The sequence below is a fragment of the Musa acuminata genome, chromosome BXJ1-3, assembly GCF_036884655.1.
Source record: "Musa acuminata AAA Group cultivar baxijiao chromosome BXJ1-3, Cavendish_Baxijiao_AAA, whole genome shotgun sequence".
Lineage (NCBI taxonomy): Eukaryota > Viridiplantae > Streptophyta > Magnoliopsida > Zingiberales > Musaceae > Musa > Musa acuminata.
Window position 1 is genome coordinate 5,683,114 of NC_088329.1, and position 13,364 is coordinate 5,696,477.

Sequence of the window (13,364 nt, forward strand, 5' to 3'; positions counted from 1 at the left end):
AAAAACTTTCATCGATTTGTTGATGTGCATATGAGTCCAAAACAAGTTATTATAATTATATATATATATATATTATTTTTATTAAATATGATTAAATATTATTTCTTGATGAATGTTATAATATCCTATCCCTTGATAGTATGATATAAGAGTCAATTTGTGAGAGGAATTCTTTCTTTTTTTTCACCCGCCATATTCATCTATCTCGGATTACTAACTTATGTATTAAAGAAATTTGAGTTATAAAATCTTTTTTCAACTTCGATTTTCATGTAAGTAACACATTGAGAGCTCGATGTTTTCACTTCGATCGTACGTTGAATAATTCTGCATACACAGGTCTAAACCATATCGGGTTAACTAAAGCATCAACGATATCTTACTATAACATTTGTAGCACCAGAAGAAGAGCCCGATATCGTTATAATGCTCGATGAATGCTCAAGTGAAGAGACTTTAACCTCGACCTATAATACGTTCACCCATTGGAAGGAAGCAACCACTCATTTCACACATCGGTGCATCCACCTCGACACAAATACCAATACGATACTAGTGCATATTCAATGATCAGAGTCTCTAATCTCTAGGGACGACCCCGAGCCATCTACTCGTCCTCATCGAGGTGTTCTTAAACCTTACTCAATAAGCACATATGTTAATATGCATAATATAAGTCATCGCACCACTTTTACCTTACTTAGTCTAACAGGCATTACAACCAACTTAGACATAATCCTCGGCTCTATCGTCATTGGCACCTATTGATTTCCCCAACCGACATAGTGCCAACGTCCTAAGACCACCCTAAGCCTGTCGAATCATTGGTCGAGGGGCCACTTCAGTCCCCAATTATGAAATTCAATGAACCGCATCATCTTCATACTTTCTTTGTTTCTACCGTTCATACTTTTTCTTAACTAGTCCCTTAAAAACCTTGTTGTTTGGTATTTAAAAGTTAAGTTTAGTTTTAATTTCTAAAGATTCTAAATTTAGGAGGACAGAGAATAAGTACAAAAATAAATATTTAATAATTATCGAAAATGCTAACCATAAAAAGCCAATAGCTTCAATATTGATATGAAAAATGCATGAATCTATCTGTAATAGGTAAACGCTTGTGAAGCTGTTTTCAACAAAAGGTTTGGATTATGGGGATAACCGAGATATACCAAAGACTACGTTATCCATGTGAACTAGTTTCTATTCTAGAATTAGGAAACTGATAAGCACATTTAGTTATTACCTTAGGATATTTTTTCCATATCAATTTATTATTACAAGGGTGTTAGGCAATATCAATAGACTCAATGGTTGAAACCAGCTGAGGCATGCATATATCTAATAGCAACCAGGTATTCGAGCTATCATATCAACCTTCAACTTATTTTCTGAACCCTACCCTTGAAGAGATTCATACTGTTGTTAGATCCATGGGATTTGGAAAGAGCCCTGATATGATTTTAGAGGAAAAATTTTATAAATTTTACTAGCCTTCACTGTCTTCGTTCCATAACTGTGTACCAACATTTTCATAGATATAAACAATTATCAATAAATTGGATATAAATTTTTTTAACTTTCATATCTAAAACTAAAAATGACATGCATATTATTCAATATCATTCAATATGCTAGTCATAGGTGTTCTACAAGCTAATAACGTGAGTATGACACATGTGATATAATACATATTCTTTTTGCTCATTATATTATTTGATATTTTATCACTTTATATTGCTTATTATATATATGCATTGTGATATTCGAATCTATGCAATGAGAATTAAATCATGATGAAATCACAATAATAAGACTGATTCGCCTTTAAACACATATCCTAAATAATCCTAGTCATAGGTTACTCGAGAGAGACATAAAGATAACTGGATATACTGGTGTACTGTATACCCGTACATATGATAGAGGCGGTTGGTCTCATAGCTGCTCGTGTAGGGATACTAGGATTACAATGCAGGTGTTAATTAGATAATGAATTTACTGATTGATTCACTCACGGAATGTTTAATGGTTAATGATAACTCGTTGTCATACAGCGATTCTGTTATCCTAGTGGTGGATCTGGTCCTTAGACTTGAGACACTAAGGATGTCTTATATAAGTACTCTACTCTTCGATACCAGACTTAATTTGAAAGTTTTAGATTTATCATAACCAATCATCGAGAGTGATTGCCAACCTTACGAGAACTATTAAGTGTCGATAGAGGATCATCTATTCTAAGTGTCATAAGAGGAATATCTCATTTGCTCTTGCTCAGACAAATCCTTGGCTATGGTCATTTGGATTGAGAGGGAAAGAGTTCTATGGGAGAATCCAATTAAAGTGAGACTCGAGTAGAAATTGTATGGGCCTGATAGTACCATGCCCGATATATAGTATCTGGGGTATTAGATGGATGAGAGACTATAGATACATGATAATTGAGAATAGATATGTCCAAAGGATTAGATTTTCTTGCATCGTCTAGGGAATACGGCGTAATGGTCTAGTACGTCCATAATTGATGAGTCGAATGAATTATTATGGAGATAATAATTCACCGATCCAAAAGGAGTTCTGATAGGTATGACTCACGACCAACTCGATATTGGGCCTAGAGGGTCACATACATATAGTATACATTACGACGAGTAGAGGTTCGGATATGAGATATCTATCGAACCCCATATCTTATTGGATATCCAATAAGCACATGAATTATTGGATCATATGTATGAGATTTAATAAGAGCAAATGAGAGATTATTGTATAAAGATCCACTAATCTAAGAGGCTTGGGTAGTTGGATTAAGATCCATTAGGGTTAAGTTGATAGAGAGCTTGAGGGAACGAAACACCCATATGCAGTTTTCAGTTTTGCAGATGTTGTACACCATTTTTTGCACAACAACGAACACATTTTTAAAAAATTTGAAGATTTTATTTTTTATTCTTTCGTAACGCATGTGATGTCGCCTCAAGATTTCCCTACACTGTACGTATGCGGGGCGGGTACTTCCTTATGGATGATGAGATCCAATACAAGCTAATGAAAGATTATTAAATAAAAATCTACTAATCTAATAGGCTTGGATAGTTGGATGTATAGAGAAATTCTTGGGAGCGACATCACATGCGCAGCGGAAGAACATAAAACAAAATCCTCAATTCCCAAAGATGTGTTCGTCATCGTGCGAATATTGGTGCACAAAATTTCACAAAACCGAAAACCATTTGTGAGATAGATTGTATTACCTAGGGAGATCGTATATCTTTGAATCCACGCAGATCTATAGGAGAGGGTGAAGGAGGTCAAGCGCCCTCCTCTCTAGCAATGATCTATACAATAGGGCTATGATGATGCTCCTCAAAACTCCAGACCTATTTTGAGGTGGAGGGGGAGGAGAATAAGAGATGAGACAAAAAGCTCTAGCCTATGGATCACTAGTTCTCTCCTATTTATAGAGGTCTCATATCAACTTAACCCTAATGGATCCTGTCCTATTGGGTATTGGATCTTCATTCAACTACCCAAGCCTCTTAGATTAGTAGATTTCTATCCAATAATATCTCATTGGCTCTTATTGGATCTGATCCATAGGATCTAATAATTTAAGTGCTTAATGGATATCCAATAAGATAGGGGCTCTAGTAGATATCTCATATCTCAACCTCTACTCATCGCAATACCTATATCATATATGTGTGACCCTCTAGACCGAGCGAGTCATATCTTTTATAACTCAAATTTGATTTGAGTTATTATTACTGTTCGGAATAAAAACAATTTGATTTGTTGGAAATGATGTATTCTTTAACAATCCTAACTCAAATCTGAAAGCATGAGTTTGATTTGTAAAGTTTACAAACTTATGAAAGAAAATTAAAAACTCACTAAATAATAAAGATTCATCCGACCAAACTTAGCTGAATGAGATATCCTCCCATAAAAATAAATGGGTAAAAAATAGAATAGTATTCGACCAAACTTAGCCTAACCAAAGAATATTCATCATATCTCTCAATATTTTTTTTCCATTTTCATCAAATTAGGTAGCACACTCAAAATTAATCATAAATGATACATCTTTACTGACTAAGTTATAAATTTATACGATACAAAACTGGAGACTTAATTTTTATTAATATAGAAATTAGTTCTGATTTTTGGTTTTATTATTATTATTTTGTGTCTTCAAATGATAATTAATGGTGATTAGTAATCCAAACACTAAACTCCAAAAAAAAAAAAATCTTTTATGTCTAAATGGGTAGGCAATTGGAGGTTGAGACTCCAATAAAGGTGATGTTTAGATGCATCACAAAGGAAAGATGTCTACGCCAAAGGGATAACATTGTAAATGGTCAATCAACATGATTGGGTATTCGTCGTCAGCAAATTATGACAGAAAGCTAAAGTTCTACATGGAAAGAGATTTTGAAAAATGGTGATTTGAAGACTTGTCTAAGCCACATTGAAGATGTAGATGTGACCATTCAAAGACAAGAAACAAGATATCATAGATCTTGAGTTGGTCCAATTATTTTGGTAGGATAGAAACAAGAAACAAGATATCATACAATATTAACTAATGAAAGTGTTCCTAAAGTTCGAAAAATCTCGAGAAAATTAGGCAAGAAAATTAAACCCATTGATCATCAATGAGTAGCCTCGTTGTTGAATTTAGTGCTCTCAAAATTTGGACAATCATTCTTCCTCTCCTGTCCTTTCCATAAGCAAAATGTATTCATATCTCAGGTGTAATAATTAACTATGTAGTGGTTATGGACATATTATATAATAATTATTTTTCATTTATGTTAGAATTTGAAAATGTTTTAAGCATGGTATGCAAAGTACCAGTCCAATGATATATCGGTATGCGGATCGCTAACATGCTACAGTGTTACACAGTACTATATTGTTACAGTAGAGAAAAAGAAATATTTAAAATTAGATGTATCATTCGGTATGTTTTGGTTTCTCGTTCGGTACATGGTGCTGTACCATACCGAGCCAATCTCGAAACATCGGTACACTACGGTATTACATACCTTGGTTTTAAGTATTAAATAGATTCAAATTGCTTGAAAAATAATATTTAATTATTTTATAAATACCTTATATATATCAAGGTTTTGATGAGAGAGAGAGAGATTGAGAAAAAAAAAACACTCCAAGGTTCATTAGGTCTTCTTTAGTAGATCTAGAAAAGTTCAAAACAAAAATATTTGTGTGAGAGAAAGTACAAGATTTTTATCTTAAGGTTGGATTAACTTAAAGAAGGAGGTTTATTCCTTTTACTTGATTATCCTATGAATTTTTTTTATTAATTTTCTTATCGAGATAATCTTCCACAATAAACTATTAATAAAAAAAGAGTGATAATTATTTACACAACCATGATTTAGATAAATTATAACTAAAAGTATATATAAATATAATTAACACAAACTAGATTTCAGTGCCTTCCAATACTTCTAATATAACCACAAGCATGGCTCCGCCATGCAACAATAAATTCTTCACTTATTTTCCAGTCAAAGGTTAAATTAAGCCCATTTTAGATCACTAATAGACACATCTTCATCCAATAAAATATTAATTGCATGTACATATCAATCTCATAAGAGTCATCCTCTTCCCTCTATATTATGTGGTTAATAAATTGTGCCTATTACATTTATCTGACATTATCACCATACCAAATGCAATCTATGGGTGTCTTCTCTAATGTGATTTCCCTTACGTATGCCATCGTATCTCTTCCTGTGATCGACTGTCCCTTCGTCTTGTCTCCTCAGAACAACCAGTGAGGCAGCTTCCTCATCGGATGCCCCTCCTCTATGGAAAGTAGACTTGGCTTCCACCTCTTGCTTGAGTGCTGCCTCATCAAGAACTCCGGCACCGGCCATTCCCTTCGTCCGACCGCTTCATTCGCCGTCAGCACCACATCCTTCATGTCACTCCTTCTGGGTGTCCCCCCGAGAGATGCCAGGATCCGGCGGACCTCTTCGGCGGACAACGCCCCAGCCTTCTTCCGTGCCATCGGAAGCATGGCGTATACCTTCTCCGGGTTCAGTACGTGGTCGGCGGGAAGCGGCCGAGTGAGCTCAGCGCTGCTGCCACTGCCGCCAGAGATCAGCTGCACCTCGGCGACGACCTGCCGTGGGTGGTCGAGCATGAGCTCGGCGGCGGGGATCGGACGCTCGAACTCGTGGACGGTGCCATCGGAGAGCACGACTCTTCCGCCGGAGGCGCCCGGCGAGGGGTGGGAGAGTAGATTACCCATGGAAGAAGGTGGTGCAACGGAGGAGGGAAGGGAAGGCTAGCTGCAGATGATATGAAGAAGGTTACGAAGGACGTGGCTTTTACGAGTGGGAGATCTTGCAGCATCCTACGGTGTCTTCCAATGATTTGCCTCGAAGTAACTTGCATGGCTGACTTGGCGCGGAACTGTGGGAATAAAAGCGTGTTTGGTGTCAGAATTCCGCACAATACGGTGCCAACAGGTTCGCTGAACCGCCGCGCGTCTACTTACCTGCACGCAACAACTGACGTGGGACACACGAATGTGGGACCCAGTGGTGTCGGAGTGAAACGTGTCGTCCGGTGTGGGACGATGTGATATGACGTTTCTCGATTAACGGTGGGTTTTAGTTTTATTGTGCATTAATTCTCGAGAATATTTCTAACTATCATAACACTTGCATGTAATCAAGAAATTAATTCAAAAGGAGATCCCAAAAAAAAAAAAAAGAAGAGAAATCAAATAAAGATTCATAGGAAAATAATCCAAAAGAGAAGGTGTAAAGGAACAATTCAAATAATTGTGTAATGAATATTTTTTTAGGATTTTATTGTATAGTATTATGAAATATGGTTCTACACAATTTATTACGTTTTATGTAATTTTTTTTCCTAGAAATTAGGTTGATATTTTCTATTTTTATGTCTTGACATTTTTGTATATAGAAAGTACACTGAATGAGTAATGAAGAACGAATCATTTTCTCAGTGATTCTTTGGTTTTTTATATAGACAACAATCAATCATGTAACAGTGTGAGTTTTCTTAAGAGCTTAACTATCACAAAATTCAAGCCGTTGTTATTTAAGATACAAATAATCATTGAAATTATTTGGTTACCTAATATGCCGAGAGGCGCAAAGTTGATTAGAGTAAGTTTAGCGTAAACTTGAAGTCATAAGATGAGTTACTCAGATAACGAATGGTACAAAAAAGAACTATGTTAAGATGATCATAAATTAATATGGGGTTTGAAGTATTCGATTAGATGTCAATTATGGAAGGTGTAATTCGTTAGAGAAAGAGGAAATTCATGAGAACATTGAAAATTTTTATAGTACGATATTTGATCGTTGGGTCACTATGTTAAGATGATCATAAATGAATATGAGATTTGAAGTATTCGATTAGATGTCAATTATAGAAGGTGTAATTCACTAGAGAAAGAGAAACTTCTTGAGAACATACCTTGAGAATTTTTATAGTACGATATTTGATTGTTGGATCGAGGTCATGATTAATGATTATATGCTTCCTCTAATCATATATGTAATCATTTAGTATTGAATTTGAAAAATATGTTACGTGACATAATGAACGATTGACTGAGTCAAATCTTACGTACGATGATGATGAATTGTTCATTCAATGTTAATCACGTAACAATGAGGTGTCACTCACGTTTAGGTGTTGACGACCTTTCCTATGTTATTATTCTTATATCAAAACTCATAAAACTATCTGAGAAGGATCAGAATTAAACTTATAAAATAAAATAAAATAAAATTATTTAATGACCAATAAATATAGTTTAATGATTGCTTCGGGCCAAATTGCAAAGAAGAACAAGAAACAAAGAGGAGGGATAGAAAACTTTTAAGTTCCCTCTATTTTCTAACACTTTCTTATAATTTTTATATAGGAAAACCTAAAAACTTAAAAAGATAAATAGTTAAAATTATCAACAGTAACATCTTCCCAAGGCAAGAAATTTTTGTTTTCTTTGGCTATAACATTTTTCATATATGATTTTTAATATATGTAAAATGTTGTGAAAAACCTTCTGCCTAATATGTGAAAGAGTATTTGAATCAAAACAGACTATTATTTAAATTCATATATGTAGTTCGACATTACACATAAATGAATATATATATATATATAAGAAAAAATATATTACAAGAGTTAAACTCCGAAAATGTTTGGTTTGAAATTAATTGGTCACACGTGTATGAGAAATTATATAGTAAGAAATTGAGTAATCTTTGGGTGGAGAAAGAGCTAAGGAATTGCCGATTTGAAAAGATCAAGATTAGTAATAATAAAAGAATAATAAATGAGTCATGTAGGCCACATGAGTCTATGTCATGATGGTCATCTGATGGCAAATGACAACTATTGGTGAATAAATTTACTGTGACTGATGAGTCAGTATGGCCTGGTCCATGGGTCGATGTCGGGAGTCTCCTGTCGGCTGAGCTAGATGCCGAGGTCGATCGGGCCCTTGCGATGGGGTATTGATCAGCGTTTCTCGATTCGAGCACCGTTTGCGTGGAGCAACGTCTCTCCGTTCTCGGGCTGGTTGGCAGCTCGCCTTCGTTCGCTGGATGGCGATTCCCAGGTTGAAGCATTCATGGCTCGGGGGTGGCTGTTTGCTAGCAAAAACGACTTTCGTTGATTCCCGACTTTAACCCTTCTGACGAGCAAGTCAGTAGTCGGTCGAATTATTTTTTACCCCCCTTGGTCGGATGTCGGATAAGGGCTTTTATACTATTGTACGAGGGTCGATCACACACGGGTTCGACGTGACCGCTGATCCTCGAGGGATGGGATGATATTCCTGACTGGCTGCCGTCTCGGGACATGTGGAGCGACATTAGACGACACCGCCACAAGCTCTCGGACGGGATATGTTGAACATCGTTTTGATACAGATTCTGACTTGACATATGATATTGACTGTGACGTATCCTGGGCCCAAAATACGCCTTATCAGTAACTTCATTGGCCTCCATTCCACACACAATTATTTGCATGTGTAGCTTCAATCCTACCTTGCTCAATCCATTACTTGTCCTCATCGATACAAGACAACATGATATCGGACATTGGGCAGTGCTACTTTTTTTTTTGCATGTTTTCGAGGAGGTATACATTTTTTTTTGTATTCCTCAAATGACGTTTCTTATTTATTATATTTCTAAAATATTCTCTTGAAAAGATAATTGGAGTAGTATTTTTTTTATTATACATCGTGGATCAATCCATAAGATAAATCGATCTAATTCTTCAAAAAATATCATAAATATATTTTAAAAATTATAACTAAAATAAAATATCTTTAATAAGGATACCTATTTAAAATTTTATGTTTTGTATGAGTTGATTTTTACTATGTTTGAATCTATTTACCTTAGTTATAATTTTTTTTTAATAAATTTATAGTTTCCTAATGGATATACCAAAAACACTATAACTAATGGATACCGTAAATCTTATATATAGGCAATTAAACCAGTCTAGTCTACCTTATGGATCAGTCTATATAATATACCATATAGTTGTGTTGTCAAAAGATATTTCTAAGATTATGTCAATCGGTGTCGTTTAAAAAAATATGAAGAAAAAGAATTTTCTCGAAAATAATTTTTATACAGAGAGGGGACAAATATTTAACTATAAGGGTAGATATGTAATTTTAAGAATTAGACAGGGGTAAATATATAATTATACAAGGGTAGAGTAACTTTTATATAATTTATAATTATTTTTATTGTTTACAATTTGATGTTAAGAACGTTGAATTATTCTTATTATCCCTTTATAATTAGACATATAAGTCCTTAATTTAATTCCAATAAAATCTTTTTATTTTTTACATATAATCTTTTTTTCTTTTTCAATTTTCCCTTATGTTCCTTTTTTTGCTCCAATTGATCATATGAGGTAGCACGAGATGATAAAAATAAAATAGATAATTAAACGGGATGAATCGATGAATAAAAAAAAAGTGAAGGTAAAAATTAATTTTTTATATTAATAATTTTAAGATTATATATATTTTGTAATAATTCAAAAGATATCATCTTTTAGATTAATTATATTAATTCAAAAGATATTAGAACGTTTATAAGCTATCCAATAAAATAAAGAGAGTCGATGACAATAAGACGCATAGACAAAGATCGACAATAAGAAAAAAAAAGTAATTATAAAATTATAAAATTATAAAAAAAAATATTATTAATAATATTTTAAATAAATTATGAATAGTAAAATGATTTTGAATATTAAAATGTGGCTCTAAATAATAAGCTCCAAACATAAAATGATATATTGATCATTATTTAAAAAATGAATTTATCTTAATTGAAACAGTGTTAGATACGTATACATCGTTGACCAGTTTTGCATGCTCATGCTGACGAGCACACGACCTCATCCAAATTGGCCGCCCAATGGCGTCGCCGTCTGCTTTCCTTTCGTGCTCGATTTAGTCCAATTAGGTGCCGAATTGAAGGTTTGATTTCGCGTTAATGTCCAATCGAAATGTGGAAGGTTTCAACTCACGGAGAAGAAGAAGAAGTCAGATTTGGTGGTCTCCCCAGGGGTATATTGGTCATTTCGCAACAGGACATGGCAAACCACGTTTATATGCTCGAAGAAAGGGAGAGGGGAGACGACGGAGAGTCCGAGACCGAGGAAGAGAGATGGCATTCGGAGACGGAGAAGAGATCAGACTGCTGGTGGATGACCGTGGGATGTCTTCCCCCTGTTCGCCTGCTGCTGCTTCCATGTGTCTCTGCAGGATATGCCATGAGGAGGAGGAAGAGAGGTCCACGACCATGGAATCCCCCTGTGCTTGTTCCGGAACCCTAAAGGTAACAGCTTTCCGTCTTTTCTTGCTCTTATTTGGATTTCTTCGTGACATGTGGACAAAGATTTGGTGTTTTTGATGCGGTGGTGATGTTGATTCGGTGTTCCACTGTTCCAGTTTGCTCACAGGGAATGCATTCAGAGATGGTGCGATGAGAAGGGAAGCAATGTCTGTGAGATATGCCTTCAGGTTCGAACCCCTTCATAGATAGAGGCATAGGTTGATGGTGGAAACAAATGATGGAGGACTTTTACCCTTACTTTTTGAGCTTTTTTCTGTGGAAGAAAACTATTTCTTGCTAGTAACTGTTCATAGCTTTTTTCTGTGGAAGCAAACTATTTCTGTGGAAGAAATTTTGCTAGTAAGATGTCTTTTCCTTTAAAATCAAGCTCAAACTTCTCAAAATTAACTTGTGTTCAAGAACTGAGAATAATAGGCAACTAAGTTTTTGGTTTCTGATTAGACCTTGATGTTTCAAGAATTACTTTGAATCCCATATTTTTCTCAAAATTTCAATTTTTTGTTTTTCTGATTAGAATTCGTCTATGGTTTTCTTGTTGAAGCTATGATTATCGGGTTAACAGTTTCATCAGTGATTAAAAATGCTTTCTCCACCTCCTCTCTACCTACCAAAGATCTAAGTAAAACTATGAGATCTTTGTAAGATGTTATGCAGCTTCTTCAAGTGTGTCAAACTGACTTATCTTATTTAAATATAGCTGTACTTTAGTCTAACTTGCATAGCATTCAAATTCCAAGAGCTTTCCCTTCCAACTGATCTCTTGACTAAAACAAATCTTGCAGAAATTTGAACCTGGATATACCATTCCTGAGAAGAAGGCCTCGGTTGATGCGGGTGTGACCATCAGGTTAACTTTTGACCATCATCCCCTCTCTCTTTCTCATCACAGACACTTTTTTTTATTACTAGATTCTAAATCCATGCCACTGGAGCCCACCTGATATGCATTATTGTGTTTGAATTCGAATCCTTTCTCTTTTGGTATGCCTGTGAGCTGAACACCTCCACCTCCATGTCCATTGCTGGTGGACCACCTGCACCTGTTGTACTTGCAGCTTTCTTTGATGCTTCCCACCTATTGCTGATTTGAACTATGGATATAGTGGGTGCAGATCAACTTCTCTTCTGAAACTTAACCTTGATGATGCATAATGATAAGCATTTAAGGTTGAACAGTAGAACTGATCTCGACCCTGATGCTAACCAGCTGCATTCTTCCTGAACAGAGGAAGCTTGGAGGTGCCCAGGCTCAATTATGACCCTCACAACCCAGAGTTCATCAGTGACAATAATTCCGACTTTGAGTGCGCAGAGGTCTCTCCTGCATCGCGCAGGCATGCCTTGTACATCCGATCGATCGCCCTCATGGTACGCGAATTTGTATCACAAATGAAGTACATTGTTTAGCTTGTTAATCAGACTGAAGTTGGATTCCCGTAGCTATAGATTTTAGACCATGGAAGTTGATTCTTATAAGTTTGATCGCAGTTCATGATCGTATTGGTGATCAGAAATCTCGTTGCTGTGATCACTGTTGGTGCCGATCACTATGCATCTACCGTTCTCACTGTAAGAATTGAGTTTCTTCTGTGTGCCACTGATCACATATATGCAGTCAACTGATAATTAAAGATTTGGTGGAAATGCTTGTGCTGAAGGTGCTTTTGCTGAGAGCCAGCGGAATCCTACTGCCATTCTACTTGGTGATGCAGTTCGTTTCGGCATTGCAAGAAGCACAGCAGCAGGATCAGCTGCGGCGGTTCCATGTAAGTTTACATGGAAACAATTTTCCCATCCTTTTTCTAGAAAACAAACTGATTTATTTTCTTTTGTTTTTGCTCATGGAGTTGTTGTCTGTCAAACACAACAGATAGTAGATGCATGGACCAGTCGTAGATCGGAAGAAGAGGAGCACAGGATCCAAATACCTTCATGACCACATCTTGACATCACTCAATATTTTGTGAAATCTTTTTTTTTATTCTTCTCTCTGTTGAGTTTCTGATTTCATAGTACATTTGTATACTTCCCTTTGCCTAAATCTCCACGGTTAGTGGAATTACCCCTCAATTCCTTTTGTTGTTATCAAAGGAAATGAAAAGAAGAAAGAATTTACCAGTACCGTCTGTCATGGGAAGTATGTGCTCGTAGTTCTCCAACATGTGCAGGGGCACCGAAGTGTAGTCAGGCTTATGTCACAGTACACTGCATCATTAGGGGTACGACGTAAAACTTAGACCGTATCCAACCGAAGTGTAGTCTCGCTCACCACCATATCCAACCCACGCCGTAACACTTAGACCATAATCATTCTCTCCAACACAACCATTGTCATGCCCCTCCTCACCACTGTCATCAGCGTCACATTCGCGATGGCGTCCACGACCTCTGGCTCCCTCACGACTTCTAGCACCATTGTCACTTCTCACTGGT

At 36.0% G+C, this 13,364-nt stretch overlaps 2 protein-coding genes across 3 annotated transcripts; one reads left to right on the forward strand and one right to left on the reverse strand.

The window, feature by feature from the left end:
• Positions 1 to 5,803: 5,803 nt before the first annotated feature.
• On the reverse strand, positions 5,804 to 6,295 carry LOC135636022 (uncharacterized). Its single transcript, XM_065147543.1, has one exon. It carries the CDS (start codon positions 6,293 to 6,295, stop codon positions 5,804 to 5,806), a length of 492 nt encoding a protein of 163 aa, XP_065003615.1.
• A 4,380-nt stretch (positions 6,296 to 10,675) lies between these two features.
• On the forward strand, positions 10,676 to 13,049 carry LOC135585981 (uncharacterized). Of its 2 annotated transcripts, none has more exons than XM_018823377.2 (7): positions 10,676 to 10,913; positions 11,027 to 11,098; positions 11,714 to 11,778; positions 12,158 to 12,299; positions 12,420 to 12,500; positions 12,590 to 12,697; positions 12,779 to 13,049. In XM_018823377.2, exons 1-7 carry the CDS (start codon positions 10,743 to 10,745, stop codon positions 12,803 to 12,805), a joined length of 666 nt encoding a protein of 221 aa, XP_018678922.2. In that variant the 5' UTR covers positions 10,676 to 10,742; the 3' UTR covers positions 12,806 to 13,049. The 2 variants fall into 2 exon arrangements, with proteins under 2 accessions (XP_018678922.2, XP_064976080.1); XM_065120008.1 differs by having other exon boundaries at positions 10,679 to 10,913; positions 12,802 to 13,049.
• Positions 13,050 to 13,364: the final 315 nt, after the last annotated feature.